Source organism: Taudactylus pleione, unplaced genomic scaffold (assembly GCF_031769625.1).
Source record: "Taudactylus pleione unplaced genomic scaffold, aTauple2 ptg000241l, whole genome shotgun sequence".
Taxonomy (NCBI): Eukaryota; Metazoa; Chordata; class Amphibia; order Anura; family Myobatrachidae; genus Taudactylus; species Taudactylus pleione.
Window position 1 is genome coordinate 1511258 of NW_028284643.1, and position 23548 is coordinate 1534805.

At 45.5% G+C, this 23548-nt stretch overlaps 1 protein-coding gene across 5 annotated transcripts in view; it reads left to right on the plus strand.

The window, feature by feature from the left end:
* Nucleotides 1-23548, plus strand: part of ARHGEF17 (Rho guanine nucleotide exchange factor 17) — a 284958-nt gene that overhangs the window by 224749 nt on the left and 36661 nt on the right. For all 5 annotated transcript variants that reach the window (XM_088479556.1, XM_088479554.1, XM_088479557.1 and 2 more), the window contains exons 7-9: nucleotides 15752-15928; nucleotides 19448-19498; nucleotides 20274-20383. In XM_088479556.1, the coding sequence (XP_088335682.1) occupies nucleotides 15752-15928; nucleotides 19448-19498; nucleotides 20274-20383 (338 nt within the window). The remainder of the gene's footprint in view (nucleotides 1-15751; nucleotides 15929-19447; nucleotides 19499-20273; nucleotides 20384-23548) is intronic.

The following is a 23548-nucleotide window of genomic DNA, read 5'->3' on the forward strand; positions in this document are numbered from 1 at the left end:
CCCTCTGTCATCCTAGGCTCTGATAGGCTGACTGCTGTGTGCATTAATGGTCTTACTGGCAGAAATCTGATTTCCATAGGGACTATGCACCAGTGCTCCCAGAGCATTTGCATGTGTAACTGTGAATGTGGTTAGTCACTCTTGAGTTTAGTTTTTCCTATTATATAGTTCTATTAAGAAGTGATGTTGCCCATAGCAACCAATCAGATTCTACTTCTCATTTATCTAGCACCTTCTAGAAGATAATACCTGGAATCTGATTGGTTGCTTTGGGCAACATCACTACTTATTAGAACTCCCATCTTAGTAAATTGACCCCAGAGTGTACTTGTGCAGAGGCTCACAATATGCAGGCGCTTGTTCTGTCTGCAGGAGGTATTTATACTGCACCAGGTCTCGCTGTGCCAGCCCTGGTGAGATCCTGGTCACAGCGACACGGGCAGCCTAAGCTCACCACGTCCTCAGAGGACTGGGGACCTAGAAGAGGGGGGCGCTAGGGGTTCTCACCCAGTTGTGTTTCTAAGGAGAACTTTCCTGCATGTTTTATGTCATAAACCCTGAGACTCCCTCGATGTCTTTGCGGTTACAATTACCAGTTTATATCTTGTTTTATCATTTTATTATTAATGCTAATTGGTCTACAGGTCATCTCTCCCGATAGGTAAGGTCGCTGCTGTTTTGCTTTTAGAGTGTTTAATTGCCGGGTCTCTGTAGAATAAAAATGGGGGGAAGTTCCGCTAGTGCCAATCATCGTTACTTTAATTTTTGGTTCAATATTTACATGTGCGTGTTTGGGGTGCCGTATTCAGAAGATAGCCTTGGACGGAGGGACACGACAGGAATTGGGTAAATCTTCTTCTACAAAACAATAAAACTAATTAAAAAAATAACGTATTAGATTTAAATTTTGCTCGCTGCGTTGAGATGCATAATATGCCAATCAGCGGTGTGCCCAGTTCACAGCAGTGCCCCCAATTCATAATATGACACACAGTAATGCCCCATCTAATAATATGCCGCTTGATAATGCCCCCAATAGATAATATGCCACACCGTAATGCCCCTAACTGGTAATATATCACACAGAGCCCCCTCAGTCATGCCCCTTTATATGCTAGCCTCAGTGCTCCCTCAGCAATGCCCCTTTATATGCCAGTCTCAGTGCCCCCTGCACATGCTGGAGAGGGGAGGAAAGTGAGACAAGTGAGAAGAGCAGCCCAGGACACACCAGGGCTAGTACAGGATTAGCACAAATAGGAAATGACACTCAGCCTACAGGAAAATAATCTGTGCTCTGCTCCTGTGTTTATATGTACTGTAGGATAAGGAAATATATTTGGCATACAAAACAAGAGAAGTTGTGTAATGCTACATTCATACGCAGATTAGGAACAGAGACTGACAATTACATGTAGCCTGTATTTCATTCCGTGCACAGAACCAGAAGAGTGATACTGTACAGGATGAGAACATATTCCGGCATTATAGAACATGTGATGTAGTAATGTGCGGGTGTTCCTACAGACAGAATACAGAACATATACTGAGAATTACATCCAGAACTATAGGACGTGTGATGTAGTAATGTGCGTGTGTTCCTACAGACAGAATACAGAACGGATACTGAGAATTACATCCAGCACTATAGAACATGTGATGTAGTAATGTGCGGGTGTTCCTACAGACAGTATACAGAACATATACTGAGAATTACATCCAGCACTATAGAACATGTGATGTAGTAATGTGCGGGTGCTCCTACACGGAGAATCCAGAACAGATACTGAGAATTCCATCCAGCGCTATAGGACATGTGATGTAGTAATGTGCGGGTGTTCCTACAGACAGAATCCAGAACAGATACTGAGAATTACATCCAGCACTATAGAACATGTGATGTAGTAATGTGCGGGTGTTCCTACAGACAGAATACAGAATAATGCTGAGAATTACATCCAGCATTATAGAACATGTGACGTAGTAATGTGCGGGTGTTCCTACAGACAGAATACAGAATAATGCTGAGAATTACATCCAGCATTATAGAACATGTGATGTAGTAATGTGTGGGTGTTCCTACAGACAGAATACAGAATAATGCTGAGAATTACATCCAGCATTATAGAACATGTGATGTAGTAATGTGCGGGTGTTCCTACAGACAGAATACAGAACAGATACTGAGAATTACATCTAGCACTATAGCACATGTGATGTAGTAATGTGCGGGTGTTCCTACAGACAGAATACAGAACAGATACTGAGAATTACATCCAGCATTATAGAACACGTGATGTAGTAATGTGCGGGTGTTCCTACAGACAGAATACAGAACAGATACTGAGAATTACATCCAGCATTATAGAACATGTGATGTAGTAATGTGCGGGTGCTCCTACACGGAGAATCCAGAACAGATACTGAGAATACCATCCAGCGCTATAGGACATGTGATGTAGTAATGTGTGGGTGTTCCTACAGACAGAATACAGAATGGATACTGAGAATTACATCCAGCATTATAGAACATGTGATGTAGTAATGTGTGGGTGTTCCTACAGACAGAATACAGAATGGATACTGAGAATTACATCCAGCATTATAGAACATGTGATGTAGTAATGTGCGGGTGTTCCTACAGACAGAATACATAACAGATACTGAGAATTACATCCAGCACTATAGAACATGTGATGTAGTAATGTGCGGGTGTTCGACAGACAGAATACAGAACAGATACTGAGAATTACATCCATCACTATAGTACATGTGATGTAGTACTGTGCGGGTGTTCCTACAGACAGAATACAGAACAGATACTGAGAATTACATCCAGCACTATAGAACATGTGATGTAGTAATGTGCGGGTGTTCCTACAGACAGAATACAGAACAGATGCTGAGAATTACATCCAGCACTATAGAACATGTGATGTAGTAATGTGCGGGTGTTCCTACAGACAGAATACAGAACAGATACTGAGAATTACATCCAGCACTATAGGACATGTGATGTAGTAATGTGCGGGTGTTCCTACAGACAGAATACAGAACAGATACTGAGAATTACATCCAGCATTATAGAACATGTGATGTAGTAATGTGCGGGTGTTCCTACAGACAGAATACAGAACAGATACTGAGAATTACATCCAGCATTATAGAACACGTGATGTAGTAATGTGTGGGAGTTCCTACAGACAGAATACAGAACATATACTGAGAATTACATCCAGCACTATAGAATATGTGATGTAGTAATGTGCGGGTGTTCCTACAGACAGTATACAGAATGGATACTGAGAATTGCATCCAGCACTATAGAACATGTGATGTAGTAATGTGCGGGTGTTCCTACAGACAGAATACAGAATGGATACTGAGAATTACATCCAGCACTATAGAACATGTGATGTAGTAATGTGCGCGTGTGTTCCTACACAGAGAATACAGAACAGATACTGAGAATTACATCCAGCACTATAGAACATGTGATGTAGTAATGTGCGGGTGTTCCTACAGACAGAATACAGAATGGATACTGAGAATTACATCCAGCACTATAGAATATGTGATGTAGTAATGTGCGGGTGTTCCTACAGACAGAATACAGAATGGATACTGAGAATTACATCCAGCACTATAGAATATGTGATGTAGTAATGTGCGGGTGTTCCTACAGACAGAATACAGAATGGATACTGAGAATTACATCCAGCACTATAGAACATGTGATGTAGAAATGTGCTTGTGTTCCTACAGACAGAATACAGAATGGATACTGAGAATTACATCCAGCACTATAGAATATGTGATGTAGTAATGTGCGGGTGTTCCTACAGACAGAATACAGAATGGATACTGAGAATTACATCCAGCACTATAGAACATGTGATGTAGTAATGTGCGGGTGTTCCTACAGACAGAATACAGAACAGATACTGAGAATTACATCCAGCATTATAAAACATGTGATGTAGTAATGTGCGGGTGTTCCTACAGACAGAATACAGAACAGATACTGAGAATTACATCCAGCACTATAGAACATGTGATGTAGTAATGTGCGGGTGTTCCTACAGACAGAATACAGAACAGATACTGAGAATTACATCCAGCATTATAGAACATGTGATGTAGTAATGTGCGGGTGCTCCTACACGGAGAATCCAGAACAGATACTGAGAATTCCATCCAGTGCTATAGGACATGTGATGTAGTAATGTGCGGGTGTTCCTACAGACAGAATACAGAATAATGCTGAGAATTACATCCAGCATTATAGAACATGTGACGTAGTAATGTGCGGGTGTTCCTACAGACAGAATACAGAATAATGCTGAGAATTACATCCAGCATTATAGAACATGTGATGTAGTAATGTGTGGGTGTTCCTACAGACAGAATACAGAATAATGCTGAGAATTACATCCAGCATTATAGAACATGTGATGTAGTAATGTGCGGGTGTTCCTACAGACAGAATACAGAACAGATACTGAGAATTACATCTAGCACTATAGCACATGTGATGTAGTAATGTGCGGGTGTTCCTACAGACAGAATACAGAACAGATACTGAGAATTACATCCAGCATTATAGAACACGTGATGTAGTAATGTACGGGGTGTTCCTACAGACAGAATACAGAACAGATACTGAGAATTACATCCAGCATTATAGAACATGTGATGTAGTAATGTGCGGGTGCTCCTACACGGAGAATCCAGAACAGATACTGAGAATTCCATCCAGCGCTATAGGACATGTGATGTAGTAATGTGTGGGTGTTCCTACAGACAGAATACAGAATGGATACTGAGAATTACATCCAGCATTATAGAACATGTGATGTAGTAATGTGCGGGTGTTCCTACAGACAGAATACATAACAGATACTGAGAATTACATCCAGCACTATAGAACATGTGATGTAGTAATGTGCGGGTGTTCGACAGACAGAATACAGAACAGATACTGAGAATTCCATCCATCACTATAGTACATGTGATGTAGTACTGTGCGGGTGTTCCTACAGACAGAATACAGAACAGATACTGAGAATTACATCCAGCACTATAGAACATGTGATGTAGTAATGTGCGGGTGTTCCTACAGACAGAATACAGAACAGATGCTGAGAATTACATCCAGCACTATAGAACATGTGATGTAGTAATGTGCGGGTGTTCCTACAGACAGAATACAGAACAGATACTGAGAATTACATCCAGCACTATAGGACATGTGATGTAGTAATGTGCGGGTGTTCCTACAGACAGAATACAGAACAGATACTGAGAATTACATCCAGCATTATAGAACACGTGATGTAGTAATGTGTGGGAGTTCCTACAGACAGAATACAGAACATATACTGAGAATTACATCCAGCACTATAGAATATGTGATGTAGTAATGTGCGGGTGTTCCTACAGACAGAATACAGAATGGATACTGAGAATTACATCCAGCACTATAGAATATGTGATGTAGTAATGTGCGGGTGTTCCTACAGACAGTATACAGAATGGATACTGAGAATTGCATCCAGCACTATAGAACATGTGAAGTAGTAATGTGCGCGTGTATTCCTACACAGAGAATACAGAACAGATACTGAGAATTACATCCAGCACTATAGAACATGTGATGTAGTAATGTGCGGGTGTTCCTACAGACAGAATACAGAATGGATACTGAGAATTACATCCAGCACTATAGAATATGTGATGTAGTAATGTGCGGGTGTTCCTACAGACAGAATACAGAATGGATACTGAGAATTACATCCAGCACTATAGAATATGTGATGTAGTAATGTGCGGGTGTTCCTACAGACAGAATACAGAATGGATACTGAGAATTACATCCAGCACTATAGAACATGTGATGTAGTAATGTGCTTGTGTTCCTACAGACAGAATACAGAATGGATACTGAGAATTACATCCAGCACTATAGAACATGTGATGTAGTAATGTGCGGGTGTTCCTACAGACAGAATACAGAACAGATACTGAGAATTACATCCAGCACTATTGAACATGTGATGTATTATTATTGTGCGGGTGCAGATACCCAGCGACAAGTAATTTTTTGTGGCCACGATAAGTGATGATGAAAAACTTGAGTTAGAAATTGGTACACGTAGAAGGTGACATTTTGCACCTTGACAAAACCATCTTGTGAAGTTGGGGGGGTTTAGATTGTACACACAGATTTAGAATTGGGAGGAGGGGACTGCTTGAATCACAGTGTTAATTCTGCTCCTATCACTAAATGAGACTAAGGGCCGGATTCAATTAGAGGCGAAAAGTGCCGTTTGGAGATAAGTTTCCGTAGATTCTGACTTTCCGCCTTTTTCAAAGTATCTCCATATTCAGTTCCAGGGTGATTTCTCCTAAGCGGAAACTCAATGCAATGTAATAGGCTTAAAAGTATCTCCTATGAATAGCAGGTGAAAAAAAGTGCAAAATCGTTATTTTGGGGTGTAAACGTGAGGAACCGACTCAGAGCCCTTGGGACAAATCAACAAAAAAATAATAATAATAAAATGACCTCAGAACACCAGAAAAAAGTACTTTTGTTTTGGGGGCGAAAATGTAAAAAGTGGGGGGACAAGCATAAAAAGTAGCTAAATAGACTTCTTGGGGATCGGCAAGGATGGGTCAGGTGTTTTTGGGATTGCAGGTGCGTGCCGCAGGTGCGTTTTTTAAAAATTTTTAAAAGTTCACTTTAGAAACATTAAAATATGCTAGCACCCATTTGCAAGTACCCCAAATTTGCCAGGAGTTCTTATTTTCACCCAAAAATACAGCTTTACGCCATTCTTCACCACTTTTACAAAGACACTAATAAGAAGCAATTTTAACTATTTAAGTACCCCAAACACTATTATTAGGGCTATCAGTACACCTCTACTTTGGTTCCCTATGTTAGTGCATCTTTGTTTGGGGTACAGACTGATTTCCCCAATTCTGACAGTACTTTCCACCTGTTCCGCCTTCGCCTGTTTAGGAATTGAATAGGGAGAAAAGCTGGGACGCGTGTGTAAAGTTTCCGCCTCTGAAACAGGCGAAGGAGGCGGAAAGTCCGACAGGCGAAATTTTTCCGGCTTTTCGCTTCTAATGGAATACAGGCCTAAGGGGGAGATGTACCAAGCCTTGGAGAAGTTGCCCAAAAAAACCAATCAATTTTATAGGCTGTGCTAGGTAAATGACAGCTAGAAGCTGATTGGTTGCTATGGGCAACTCCTTCACTTTATTTCTCTACAAGGTTGGATACGGTTCCTCCCCTGAGTGTGACATCCCCACAGTGTATTGATATTGCGTATAATATCGCGGCCTCTCTGGATCTATATGTCCCCGTCACTCTGGCTGAAGTAGGGACGTCCCCGGTTGTGTGTGACTTTCAGCAGGAGATTCTACTGACCTGTGTTCAGCCAGCTCATAACCTGATGTATTCTCCAGTTCTGTCTAATCTTTGCTAAATAGGGTCATTTTATTACCGGCTTTTCTGTTACTATATGTAGTTATTTTATTTTTATTTTTTATTTTTTTTATTATTATCTTGATTTTATTTGTCGGTAGTGTGTGTTTGGCCGGAGTCTAGAGTTTACATTTCTGTTTAAACAATATGCCACCTCTCGATATTGACAGACGGGCGCTAGAAACACATATACATGGACAGACATGAGTTACACATGTATGCTTTACATCCACGCGCCTTGCGCCAGCCAGTGCGTAGGGGAGAAGAGATGCTACTGCTGCCAGCTACAGAGTGAGCAGCTGCCAGTTCCTTCCCTCGTATCTGCTGGGGATTACTGGGTACATAGACAGGGCCCTGACAAGTAATACATGCACCTCCGCCCAGACGTGATTGCATAGTCTTAGCTTTATTGCATATTCCCTTGTGCTGGATTGAGAAGCTGAGGTAGGGACCAGTAACCCGTATCTGAGTGGTGGTTTCCAGCTGCCACCTGTTACCTTCATGTAGGCAATGGTTTTCTGGACTTCATGGTAGAGGATTGTCCAGAACTTCCAGGTACTCAGGGCCTCACTCAGAGGCGGTCGGAGGATGCAAGCGGTTGCTCAGAAACTGGGCGGCCACTTGCATCCTGACCGCCCGCCTCTGTTGCGGTCGTTAGGCTGTGGGTTAACACACACAGCTCTAACGACCGCTCCGGTGATGGTCGCGATGGTCAGAGACCATCGCGACCATCGGGGCTAACGACGAGACCCTAGGGTAGGGTCTCCCTTGTCGTAAGCCCCGGAGAGCTTCTGGCTCTGTCTGAGCCGGAAGCTCTCCACTGACATCACTAGTGATGTCAGTGGGGCCTCCCCCAAATGGTAGGCGTTCCCATGGGAACGCCTCCGTTTGGGCTGCCACCCCCCCGGCCCGCCTTCCAAACGGGGCGAGCTGTCAATCAACATCGACAGCTCGACTTCTTTGGATCGAGACCCGCTAAGACCGGCGCTGTCGGTCGTAGAGGGTCGCACGCATGCGCACGACGGCGCTGTCGCCATCGTGCGCATGCTCTGTGGGGGCCATCGACCCGGTCCGAGCGCATCGGCGCTAACGACCGGGTCTGACTGACCCCAGTTCAGATATGGAGGTTCGGATGCTCATAGTGTATTATTCTACGGAACCTAGACTCCATACTACACATGTGGAGGTTCTGGAGTTCATGGTGAAGAGATCCCTGGAAGCTATTGATGTACGCTACACTTACGTGAGTTCTGGAGGTCATGGTGGAATATTCCACAGAAATGTCACCCACTGGACATATATGGGTTCTGGTGTTTGTGGGAGAGGTTATCCCGGAACCTACAGATACTCAGGGCACGTATAGAGGTTCCAGAGTTCGTGGTGGAATTTTCCATGTGACATATACTCCGTACATGGGAGAGGTTATCCTGGATCCTACAGACACTCAGGGCACTTCTGGAGGTTTTGTTGTTCAGCATAATTTCCCAGCTCTCCTTCTCCAGCAGAATATAAATTCATGCAGGTGGGACGTGGGCTCCGTACACTTGCTGGCTACGCAGATGCCATAAACTGCTAATCTAGATGTAGAAACCTTTCCAAACTGTCGTAGCTCCTGCACAATTTGACCTTGCGTGTTCCCAGGCCTACACCACCCAACCCACACAGATGAATGAGTGCGCCATCGTCATCACAGCCACATTCTATAATGCGTAAATTACAAACACAGCGACGACACAAAAAAACAAACTCAGAGACCACTGGAACCTGGCACCTCTGCAAAATGACTGTAATCTGTGCAACATGTCTCCGCTGTTTAGCTGATCTGTAACTATTATGATCATCCACTGTTCCGATCTTGAGTGTGCATCATCGTTCTTAGGTTCTCCACCCTCATATTAACCCCCTTTACCTGTTTTATCAATGATACAGCTAGTAAGAGACCTGTAGATTCTATTCCAGCTATAGCTGATTAAGGGGTCTATGTACTAAGCAGTGTTAGGAGACAGAGTGAAAAGTGATAAGGTACCAACCAATCAGCTCCCAACTGTCATCTCACAGGCTGTGTTTCAAAAATGACACTTGGGAGCTGATTGGCTGGCACCTTATCACTTTTCACTCTGTCTCCTAACACTGCTTAGTAAATAGACCCTTAAGGGCCCGATTTATCGCTATAACAGCGTACGGAGATCGGTCGTTGGTACGTACTGCGCATGCATATGCTTCACAGTGCGCGTGCGTGAATTAGCATTGCGGTCACTCACACAGATACAAAGCCAACGCAGAGTGAGTGACAGGAGGTCAGCGTTTGGGGGTGGTGACGGGGGAGTGGTTGGAGAAACGCAGGCGTGCCTGTCTGAACGCCGCTGCAGGGGCGTGCATAAATTAGCCACTGCGACGGCATACGCAGCCTGAGTACTCGCTGCGTGCAATGAGGTTAGCAATTTCTGAGTAAGGTCAGACCTGCTGTAATTCTGCCTGAGGGGCCGATGTTACCGATGTATATGCAGGGCTGCAAGGTATTATGAATGTGAGATAGCGGCTGTGGGCGTCCCTATGCTGGCTGTGCGCCGGCTTTGCGATTGCATTCATTAGCACATTTTTGCAGCAGACCTCCGTGCATACTCATCGCTGCGATCGCAATATCGATCCGTAGTGATTCAGGCCCAGTGTACGCGCTGCTAAATTAGCATTTTTTCAACACATGGTCAGTGCTGCGCTAATGTGCTGCTTACGGTGCTGGTTCTGATTGACGCGCGAAGTTCCCTGCGCTCGCATTGTCGCCGTCCCATAATGCCCAATTTCACGGACAGATTCAGCCACGTTTTATAGGTCTCAGAATAGGAAGGAGATTTGCAAAAATGCGTAAATTCACGCGAGCGCTGTATGCAGAAATTCCCCATTTGCGCCCCTGCACAGAAATCCGTCCGACTCCTTGGAACCTGCTCTTTCGTGCGCATTCTTCTTCCGCGTATCATTGTATTTGTATTATACATTTTGCTTTATGTTATTTCCTTCTCTTGTTGTGGTGCGTGGGTCGGTGGTCAGGCATCGCTCATCAGATTTAATCCGGACTGCCCTCCGTGCCAGGTTTTGAATCGATTATTTTGTTAGTAACCGGTATTTATCTGCGTGATTAGCCACTGGCAGGAGGTCGCTATGTAGAACACGCCGTACCTGGGGCACTTGTGTAGAGCAGAATGGAACTACCCAGGGTGCCACCAGAATCTGCTGTGTATGAATGGTATTGTGGGCTTTCTGCACGGATATGTAATTGGGGCCAGACTGTAAAGAATGCAATGGTCGGACAAAGTGCTCCATGGGCACAAGCTGGGGACAAGGAATGAGTCAACCTTCTTTTTTTTTTTTTTGTATACATCTGAATTAACATATAGAATTGTGACTTTTCTGAGGCGTTGACGGGGAAATCATGCTGGCGAATGTATCTCCAGAGCTGCTTACAGTATACAGTGCACTCACTGTGACCCATTAACTAGAGCAGGTTTGCCCAGCAACACTCCCCAGTGCCATAAATTCATTATATAGGGACATCCAAGAAATGTGTGGTGTCAGTAGAACTGATTACAAGGGGAATATATCCTTCAATAAAGGATATATTACAAGTAGTCTCGAAGATTCTGCTGTAGAAAGTGTAGTAGTAGTACTGTGTTTGCACTAACAAAGTCAGCAACACTGAGTTACTGGTGTCTGTCTACTGTATTATTAATTATGTTTTTTAGTTTTTTTTTTTTACATGATAACGATTGTGTGTAAGCAAGATTTTACAGAGTTTAACGAACAATAATACTCTTCTTGTTGAGAGATGTATATTTTTTAATGTTTGATGCTCATGGATGGACTGAGGCTGCTCAGCAGCCCTGGCGGTCACCCTAATGCGCGCGTGCCCGCAAAAGGGGCGTGGCCTCGCTACTAAGGGTGCGTGACACTGCCTCACCCGTCTTTCAGTGTCCCGGCCGAGCAGAGCAGCTGGACCGGCCCATCTGGCCATCCGCCCTCCTGGCATTTGCCATAAGTGCCAGATAGGAAGTCCGTCCCTGGGTGCAGTACAGTGGCGTAGCCTACTTTTGAAATAAGGGGGAGTGTAGTTGAAAAAATAGGTGCTACAGGCCAAGGTGTTTCAAAATTCAAGTATCAGCAAGTAAATACCTAATTTGCATTCAAATTACATAAAAAAGTAACCCTGACATTACATTAATACCCTCCCCCCCCACATACACAGCACAGAAACCGTATAAAGGCAGAACTCAGTGAGCGCCATACAGTACAGAAAGATTTTTTGTCACTGCCGTACAATACAAAGCACATTTTTGTGACTGCCACACAATACAGAGAGCATTTTTTTTTTAGACTGCCATACACAACGTAAAGCACGTTTGAGACCGCCATACAGATAATCCCCTCATCACTAATTAAGCCCTCCTATAAAACCATTAACTTTTTCAGCATCATTGTAACAGCCCCATTCAACACAATTGGCCCCTTAAGTCAATAACGCCCTCATTAATTACGGCCCCCAGCCTCAGTTAATTTAATTAATATTCATTAACACCTTCATTATCTCAGCGAGTCTAATAAAAAAAATAAACTCCACCTTACTTAAGCCTAATAATAGCATTACTCCATCTTATTACACCCTCATAATAAAACCGTCTTAATACTTGTTCCCTTATTAACCTCCCTGAACTATACACATTATCCTCCCTATCCCCAACCCCGAGCCGCTGCCCATCCCCCCGCTGCCACTTACCTTATACCCTTTCCACCAGCTATGCCACTGGTGCAGTACCTTCACACAGCCTGTAGGGGTGCTGTATGCTTGTGTCTATTGGTTTCTGACTAGAAATTCCCTGTAGACAGTACTATTCTCCGTCAGTCAGTTTCCTAAAAGGTACCTTCATCTTTGAGAGTTCCGTGGTAGGGAACCATGCAACCCCCAGCGCCGTAACCGCAATCTCGGTTTGTCTTTGATTGATGTTTAAGAATGATGCAGTATAGATCAATATAAAACTCATGGCAACTGTCCGTAAAGGGATACGGTGGATGGCATACTGGACAGATTTACTGAAGTGTTTGGCCATATCCAGAACATCATGCATGACGTTTGGTTTATTGATGTCCAACAGTGGATTTGTTTCAGGTTCCAGCAATACCGGTGTGATATTCTCGTTAACCTTGGCCCCGCCCACAAAAAATGGCTGCCATGTAGACAATGGAATGGATTGTGCTTTAAATGTGTGTTATATCAGGCCTCTAATATTGACGGGCTGGTAGGTTTGCTGCGAAATCCCACAGGCAGCTCCTCAACGAGAGACAAAATGTTCTGAGCCTCCCCCGAGACTCGAAAAAAACGACACACAATGTCTCTGCCGAATGACATTTTCCTGCACGGAAACCAATTAAGTGGAGTTGTTTACAAAATGTTCATCTCTCTGCCAGTCAGGAACGGGTCTCGGGCTCCATCGCACACACAGGGGCCATGCTGACGCTCTTCAGCTGGTGTTCCAGGATCATTCTCAATATTTCCTCTTGTCATTTCAACTTCCCGAAAGACTTTGAAGTTTGATGTTGTCCCTTAAATACACTGTGATTTGTTTTCTCTAAGGGGCAATTCATAAGTAATAAACAGAGGGAGATGAAATAGAACTGGCGGTTTCCTCTGTATTTATGTTTCCCCAGATAATTCGCTGCCAAATTAAAGTAATTTTTCCCTGTTGTGGGGATTCCATCCATTGGAGCAGAAAAACACTTGTACAGCCAGGGTGGGTGTAGGTACATCTCGTACACTTATCTCTTTTATCATGCCAATGTCTATTCAGCCAGTCGTGTGGCAGCAACTCGGTGCATAAACGCATGCAGACATAGTCAAGAGGATCAGTTGTTGCTGTTCTGACCAAACGTCAGCATGAGGAAGAAATGTCATCTAACTGACTTTGACCGTAGAGTGGTTGTTAATGCCAGATGGAGTGGTTTGAGTATCTCAGGAAACTACTGATCTCCTGGGATTTTCATGCAGGACAGTCTGTAGAGTTTACAGAGAATGGTGGGCAAAACAGTCTCATCCACTGAGCGTCAGTTCCGTGGGCGAAAACATCTTGTTATGACAGAGGTCAGAGGAGAATGGCCAGAAGGGTTTAAGCTAAAAGGTAAATGTCCGTAACTGAAAAAAACGATGCACCACACTAGTGGTATACGGGAGGACATCTGGTTTCACCATTAATCCATGGATCCATTCTGCCACGTGTCAGTGGGTCAGGCGGGTGACGGCTGTGTAATACTGCGGGGAATGTTTTCTTGGCACACATTACTAATACCAATTGGACATCGTCTAAATGCTGCAGTGTTCCCGAGTATTGTTACTGACGATGGGGCTGGTTCATCAGTGCACGCGAGTGTGCAGAATGGGTCCTGCGTAGTCGCACGCAGCCCCTTCTGTGCCTCTGCCTGATTGGCAGGCATAGGCATTTAAGGGGCGGTATGGTGGGCGTCAGCGTGCCTGGAAACGGGGCCGTGTCCACCCTGTTTTCCGGGAGTTTCGGTGCCAGGGGACTCCTTGCCTTGCAAGCCGGCCAGCCTGAGTAAGATGAGGCTTACTCAGCTGGCTGGCGGCCCAGTGCCGTTCCACCATCGCCCCATCGATGGTCGCGATGGAGATACCAGCACTGTGACCTCCGTCGCAGTGCTGGGATCGCAAATGCAGCAGGGGGGTGTGCTGCCTGCGTGCCTGTGTGCTGCCTGCGTGCAGCTGTGCATTGCAATCCTTGCTGAATCACCCCCTATGTTCGCCCCTTAATGGCCACAGCAGGGGCAGAACTATGGGAGACAATGGAGGCGCCTGCCGTCGGGCTCCAGCTCTGAAGGGGCACCTCCTCCTTTGTCCACAACATATTCTCCCCACTTAGGGCTGTAACTATGTACCCGGAGTGTACCGTCATGGCCGCCCAATACATGGCACCTCTTCTCGGCACCTGAGAAGCCACCATACACTAGTGGAGAGCTCCATGTCAGACCATCAGCTTCTGCCTTCAGCTATCTATAGCCTGTCTGCATGCAAATTGCTACATTACATTGTCAGTGACGGGGGGCACCAAATTATAACTTGCCTCCGGGCGTCTGGGATGAACTTACGCCACTGGGCCACAGTCTACCCACCTAATGGCTGCTTCCAGCAAGATAATGCGCCATGTCACACGACACACATAACCCCTCGCTTGTTCCACGTACATGACAATGAGGTCAGTGTACCCCAGTGGCCCCCACAGTCACCAGATGTCAGTACAATGCAGCACCTTATGGATGTGGCGGGGAGGGACGGGGGATTCGCAGCTTCAACTAGCGGCCTACAAATCAGCCGCAAATGTGTGACGCCATCATTGTCACCATGGGCCAGATTCTGTAAGGAACGTTCAATATTTGTATTTTCCATAATCTTATTGATGCTAAAGACTTTTGCACTGTTTGTTTTATTACATGGAAACACACTTATATTTTCGTTTACTTATTTGACGTAACAATCCCTGGGAGACACTGTGCAAATAGTTATGTGTAAGAACACTCGTCCTCATGCAGACACTGTGGTATATTTACTAAAGTGCGGGTGTTTACAAGTGTAGTTGTTGCCCATAGCAACCAATCATATTCTAGCTATTATCTTCTTTTGAAGGTGCTACTGTAGCTAAATGATAAGTAGAATCTGATTGGACGCTATGGGCAACAACTCCACTTCTAAAAACCTGCACCTTAGTAAATATTCCTCATAAGGAGGTAAAATCTACTTTGGACAATACCGAATGCAATGTTTGACCAATAGAAAGGTGGAGCGCCACCTGCTGGTCAGATTTAGAAAAGCATCATCTAATTTTCTGAGTGGTTTTCTGCTGTTTCAGTGTCTTGGTCACTAGGCACCTCCCTAGCTCCCAAAATTAGTATTGAAAGTCTACCATTCCCAGTACACAGTGGAGGCAGCCCTAAATAATAGAGGTGACAATTTAGCCTATCAGAACCAGTGACGTCACTGAGTTATAAGGCGCACAATGTATTGCTTCTCCTGGGAAGGGCTTTCCATGTATGGGTTTGTGCAGCTGAGCTTGTGCATCCTGCCACTCCTATTATACTGTATAGATGTACACGCGGCTGTCTCCTCAGGGATTGTCCCTATAGAGACAATGTAATCCCCGGGAAGCTGGTGGGGGAGGAGACCGTTGTGTGGGTCCCCACTAACCCCTGTTTCTGCCCTTCTCACAGGATCTACTGAAACACACACCCGAGGACCACCCGGACCACCTGTGCCTTTTGGATGCCCAGAGGAACATCAAGCAGCTGGCAGAGAGTATAAACAAAGGGATGAGAAGTGCGGAGGAGGCAGAGAGGGACACACGGATCCTGCAAGAGATAGAAGCCCACATTGAGGGCATGGAGGACGTACGTGATATACTCACACTATACAGCTTTATATATACTCTACACCCCCTATGTGATGTACTGTACCACCCCATACTTCCCCTATCTGATATACTCTCTGCTATACTCACACTATACAGCTTTATATATACTCTATACACTCCCTATGTCATATACTGTACCACCCCATACACCCCCTATGTGATATACTGTACCACCCCTACACCCCCTATGTGATATACTGTACCACCCCATACATCCTCTATGTGATATACTGTACCACCCCATACACTCCCTATGTCATATACTGTACTATCCCATACACCCCCTATGTCATATACTGTACCACCCCATACACCCCCTATGTCATATACTGTACCACCCCATACACCCCCTATGTCATATACTGTACCACCCCATACACCCCCTATGTCATATACTGTACCACCCCATACACCCCCTATGTCATATACTGTACCACCCCATACACCCCCTATGTCATATACTGTACCACCCCATACACCCCCTATGTGATATACTGTACCACCCCATACATCCCCTATGTGATATACTGTACCACCCCATGCACTCCCTATGTCATATACTGTACCACCCCATACACTCCCTATGTCATATACTGTACCACCCCATACACCCCCTATATCATATACTGTACCATCCCATACACTCCCTATGTCATATACTGTACTATCCCATACACCCCCTATGTCATATACTGTACCACCCCATACACCCCCTATGTGATATACTGTACCACCCCATACACCCCCTATGTCATATACTGTACCACCCCATACACCCCCTATGTCATATACTGTACCACCCCATACACCCCCTATGTGATATACTGTACCACCCCATACATCCCCTATGTGATATACTGTACCACCCCATGCACTCCCTATGTCATATACTGTACCACCCCATACACCCCCTATGTCATATACTGTACCACCCCATACACCCCCTATGTCATATACTGTACCATCCCATACACCCCCTATGTCATATACTGTACCACCCCATACACCCCCTATGTCATATACTGTACCACCCCATACACCCCCTATGTGATATACTGTACCACCCCATACACCCCCTATGTCATATACTGTACCACCCCATACACCCCCTATGTCATATACTGTACCACCCCATACACCCCCTATGTCATATACTGTACCACCCCATACATCCCCTATGTGATATACTGTACCACCCCATGCACTCCCTATGTCATATACTGTACCACCCCATACACCCCCTATGTCATATACTGTACCACCCCATACACCCCCTATGTGATATACTGTACCACCCCATACATCCCCTATGTGATATACTGTACCACCCCATGCACTCCCTATGTCATATACTGTACCACCCCATACACCCCCTATGTCATATACTGTACCACCCCATACACCCCTATGTCATATACTGTACCACCCCTTACACCTCGTGTGACATAATGTACCACCCCATACACCCCCTATGTGATATACTTTACCACCCCATACATCCCCTATGTGATATACTGCAGCACCCCATACACCCCCTATGTGATATACTGTACCACCCCATACATCCCCTATGTCATATACTGTACCACCCCATACACCCCCTGTGTCACATACTGTACCACCCCATACATCCCCCTATGTAATATACTGTACCATCCCATACACCCCCTATGTGATATACTGTACCACCCCATACATCCCCTATGTGATATACTCTCTGCTATACTCACAGATATCCTCCTACTTTAAATATTTTACCATGCCATACACCCCCATGTAACATTCCATACAGCCCCTATACCACCCCATGTGCCCCTATATAATATATACTTTACCACTCCATACACCCCCTATGTTATATACTCTACCACCCTATGCACCCTCTACGTTATATAGTTTACCACTCCATACACCCCCTACGTTATATAGTTTACCACCCCATACACCCCCTACGTTATATAGTTTACCACCCCATACACCCCCTACGTTATATAGTTTACCACCCCATACACCCCCTACATTATATAGTTTACCACCCCATACACCCCCTATGTAACATTCCATACACCAATTATGTTATATACTCTACCTCCCCTTACACCCCCTATATTATATACTCTACTTTACCATACCCACCCTATGAAACATTCCATACAGTCCCTATATTATTTGCCACCCTATATGCCCCCAATATAATATATACTCTACCACCCCATACACCCCTATGTTATATACTCTACCACCCTATACAACCCCTACATTATATAGTTTACCACCCCGTATAACCCCTACGTTATATAGTGTACCACTACATACACCTCCTACAGTATGTAACATTTCATACGCACTTTGTTATATACCACCCCATATGCGCCCTATGTTATATACTCTACTACCCCATACACCTCCTATGTTATATACTCTACTACCCCATACCCCTCCTATGTTATATACTCTACCACCCCATACACCCCCTACGTTATATACTCTACCACTCTATACATCACCTATGTGATATACTCACCTCATATGTTATATACTCTACTTCCTGATACATCCCCTATATGATATACTATCTGCTATGCTCAGATAACCTCCTACGTTATATATTCTACCATGCCGTACACCCCTATGTAACATTCCATACACCCCATGCACCCCTATACAAGATATACTCTAATACCCCATACACCCCCTATGTAACATTCCATACATTATATACCACCCCATACACCCCCTATGTTATATACTCTACCACCCCATACACCCGCTATGTGATATACTCTACCACCCCCATATACCCCCTATGTAACATTCCATACAGCCCCTACACCACCTCATGCACCCCTATATAAGATATACTCTACCACCCCATACACCCCCTATGTAACATTCCATACATTCATAATGTTATATACCACCCCATGCACCTCCTATGTTATATACTCTACCATCCAATACACTCCTATGTGATATACTCTACCACCCCATACACCCCGTATGTTATATACACAACCACCCTATACACTCCTATGTGATATACTCTAGCATCCCATACACCCCCTATGTTATATACTCTACCACCCCATAAACCCTCTGTTATATACTCTACCATTTCATACACCCCCTATCTTATATACTCTACTACCCCATTCACCCGCTATGTGATATACTCTACCAGGCCATACACCCCCTATGTTATATACTCTACCACCCTATACACCCCCTATGTTATATACTCTACCACAGCATACACCTGCTAAGTTATATACACTACCACCCCATACACCCGCTGTGAAATACTCTACCACAGCATACAACCCTTATGTTATATACTCTACCACCCCATACACCCCCTATGTTATATACACTATAACCCCATACACCCGCTATGTGATATACCAATCTGCAGGACCCTTTCTTACGTCAGAGAACAAATCCTATTACATGGCAGTGTGTGTCACCCTTATGCTGTAATCTGTCTTTTCTCCCTCAGCTTCAAGTTCCCTTCCGGAGATTTGTGCGGCAGGAGATGGTGGTGGAAGTGGTAAGATCCGTTCCTGACCTGCTTGCTGGGTCTCTGCAGATAAAGGGAGGAAGGGGCTGTATTTGTGCAAAGACGCAATGGGCCTGATTCAGAGTTGGGAATAGAGAGAGAGAGAGATAGCACTTAACTGTGTACCTGGACAAACCATGTTGCAATGCAAGGGGTGTAAATACATATTATTTTTTTTTTGCATGAAGGGTAAATACTGGCTGCTTTTACATGTAGCCCACAAATACTGCACAGCTTTATTATTACTCTACAATTTAGATGTCAGTTTGGACACCTCCCTCCCAAATCTAAATCTCTCTGCACATTTTAAATCTGCCCCCCCTGCAGTGCAGCATGGTGTCACCAAGATGATCAGTTGAGAGAGAGATCTCTCTCTATTCCCAACTCTGAATCAGCCCAATGACACCAACAGTCTGAGAGGAGCGAGTTAATTGGACATTAGTTTAGGGGTAACTCCACCCAAACCTGAAATTGAGGCAGCCATCCTTGGGGGGGGGACACTAATAGTTCTTGGGTTCCCACTGCTCTCTTCTTACCACTCTTCTGAAAAAACATTCACAGGGGGGTCTCTGTACCCATTCTGTCACCTTTACAGGTATTGGGGCCAAATGACGTATTGACAGAAGAGGGATAGATAGTTATCATCTGCTTGCAGAGGAATCATAATGAGAGGGACAGAGTGGGCTCTGTTAGTCCCTGTAATAGTCCCGGGTGCCGCTCTCACCTGACTTGGGACTGATTTATCTCTCGTTCCTCTGTCACACAGAAAGCTGTCGGGGGGAAGAAGGATCGCTCGCTCTTCCTCTTCACAGATCTTCTCATCTGCACCACCTTGAAAAGAAAGTCCGGTTCCCTGCGCCGTAACTCCATAAACCTGTAAGTACTGAGACAAAACACTGTGGTCCCAGAGCTCTGAGATGTCAGTCTATTACCCTGCTCCGCCTGCCATAGTCCGCTCGTCTTTCAGTACTTGGGAAGGTCTATTGCAGGCTTGGCCAACCCGTGGCCTTCCAATTGTTGTGGAACTACAAGTCAAAGTATGACTGACAACCTCTGACTGGCATGGCATGCTGGAACTTGCAGTTCCCCAAACAGCTGGGGAGCAACATGTCACCTACTTCTGTCCTGTAGTTTCTTGAGGCCTACTGGGCCTTGGGGACTCTAGCAACCAGCTATTGGCAGCTCTAACGCTTTATTTATTTTATGTAAATATTCAGTATATTGTGCTGGCATATACATACACAAGTGCTACTCAACTGATTACCAGCCGGTTTCTGTGAAGTAATTGGATAAGTAAATTGTCAGATAAAAAAAGGGAGGGAGCAGAATGTACGGGAAGAGAAAGAGGTCAGAGATCGGAGTATAGGCCCAATGCAAAAATGGACGCTGTTCCTACAGACACAGCGGCTATGCCAAATCATGCAAATGCCGCAGGAGGCGTCTTGTGTAAAGAGACTCCTCCTGTTGGCTTCTGTGACCCGCTGCTGTGTCCGAGGACAAAGCATCGGACCACTTGCGTAACCATCGGACGTCTGAGTGACGCTCGGGTTGTCTGGTGTAATCACACAGCAGAGGCCAGGAAATTTGCGTGGGAAGACCAAACTCAGGTCTCGCACCGTTGATAATGTACATTAACGTAGAGTTACCTTACATCTCTGAATCCAGAACAGCCGCTCAAGCAGTACTAAGCCTGCAGCTGGTGCTATACTCAGCAGAGGATAAGAATAAGCTGGCAGCAGGCTGGTACGGGAAGTTAAAGAGTCCCGACACCGGCATCCGGACAGGGCTAGCATACCCCCCTCCCCCCTTAGAGCCTAACCCTGCCCTAGTGCCTAACTTTAACCCCGCATCCTAACTCTCCCCCAACCCTGCTGCTAACCTTTGGTATCCCGGCGGTCGGGATGTCGGCACCGGGATTGTGGTAGGCGTCGGGATTCCGGCGCCGGTAATATCAATGCCGACATCGCGGCCGCCGGGATACTGACTTCATCCCACAGAAACATTTGGATTGTGATCCAGCCAAGACAAGAGGGAGATGGGGGCTTAAAGTCGATGGGTGTTATTCAGGGGGCCCCACATTAACATTTCTGCGGGTCTTGACTTACGCTTCAATGGACCAGGAAATGTGACTATGATACACTATCAACTTAGACAGCCGAGATGCCTGATACTAGTTTAATATGGAATGTAGTCGGCATCCTGGCGTGTGGGATGCCGACGGTCTGAATACCGGCACCCAAATCCCGACCACCAGCATCCCGAAGGGAAGTATCGGGGTGTTAGGGGGAGGTTGGGGTGCGGGGTTAGGCACTAGGGGGGGGGAGTTTAGGGTTAGGCACCGGGGAGGGAGGGTTAGGATTAGGGTGCGGGGAGGGGGAGGTGGTTAGGGTTAGGCACCGGGGAGGGAGGGTTAGGATTAGGGTGCGGGGACGGGGAGGTGGTTAGGTTTAGGCACCAGGGGGAGGGTTAGGGTTAGGCACCGGGGAGGGAGGTTAAGCACTAGGGTGCAGGGAGGGGGAGGTTAGGTTTATGCACTATGGGGGGAGGTTAGGTTTAGGCACTGGGGACGGGGTGTTAGGTTTAAGTTGCAGGGAGGGGTAGATTAGGCTAAGGCACTAGGGGGAAGATTAGGGTTAGGCACCGGGAAGAGAGGGTTTGGGTAGGTAGTTACGGTAGGGGTTAGGAAAACACCTGTCTTCTCTATGGGTGTCGGGATTCTGGCTGTCGGCTTGCCGCCGTCGGTATTTTGACAGCCGGGATTTCATACCCAATGTTTAATATATCAGCCAGCATTCAGCTTTGGGGATAAGAGGTTTAGTTTAGTTAGTCTGCAGGCTGCATTACTCTCCCTCAACCCCCCCCGCTCTCTCCATAGATTAAACTTTTTGATGCTTCTCTTAAAATACCGCCCAAGACTTATTTTGTCTTAAACTGTGAATACTTGGGACTGTCTTTGTTACACATGTTCATACATGTACAGCCATTATTACTTCTGTCATGCATGTGTGTTTGAATGTCCATCAAAGGCACCTAGACGGTTTGTCCCATGGAACGTTTAGGATGATTCCCGATTGCCAGCCCCCTGAATACATGTACAGAGATTTATGGGCTCTGTGCAGCCCCCATAACTGTACCTTCTTACACCCTTTTAATGTCTCGTCAAACAAAGTGAAATCTTGTTGCGCTACTCCCAGGTAGGGATGGACATTGATGGTCAGTGTTTGCCGACCATCAATGTTTTTGTTGCGATGGTAGTGTTTTTACCATTCATTGGCGGCATTCCGATGTTTGCCGCCATCGAATGGTAATGATCCGATGATCTCGTGATGATTGTCTTTTCTTTTTATAATGCTGAGAGCTGCTCTGTCCCTGTCTGCAGCTCTCAGCATCGGGAATCTTGTCACTAGAGCTACTTCAGGCCCTGCCCCCAATCCCATCCGGTCTCACCCCCAGTCCTGTGCCCTGCCAGCCGTGGTAAAAGGCTATTGCGCATGCGCAAACAAGGCCTATTGCTCTTGCGCAAGTCAAATGAATATTTTTTTTCCCATCGAATACTTTTGATGCGATGGTTACTTACCATCGCATTGAAAGTTCTGATGGTGCCCAGCCATCATTTGATGGTGGGCTTCCGATGTCCATCCCTACTTCCAGGTGCAGGAGTACCCCCCAGTCTGTATTTAGAGAGAAACGCCCAATACGCCCAGCATCTTCCAAAATGGTGTGCCCCCTGCAGCCGACATCCAATATACAGCTGATGATAGTACGTCTATACAGTAAGAATCCTCTGGACCTATGAGGTTAACGTTTCAGTGACAGATAAACATCTTCTATTTATACAAACGTTTGATGTATCGGATATGTTAGGACGTAGCTCGCGCCATAACTGAGGTCCCCTCTGGTCATTGTAATAATCTGCCTCCTCAGGATTATTACCAGCAGAGGTGTGCGCTGAGGCTACTGGTGTATACGGGAATCTGACCCTTGTTCACAGGAATTCCCAGCTGGATGTGTAACCTGTTCCTGCAGAGTGACGGACAGGTC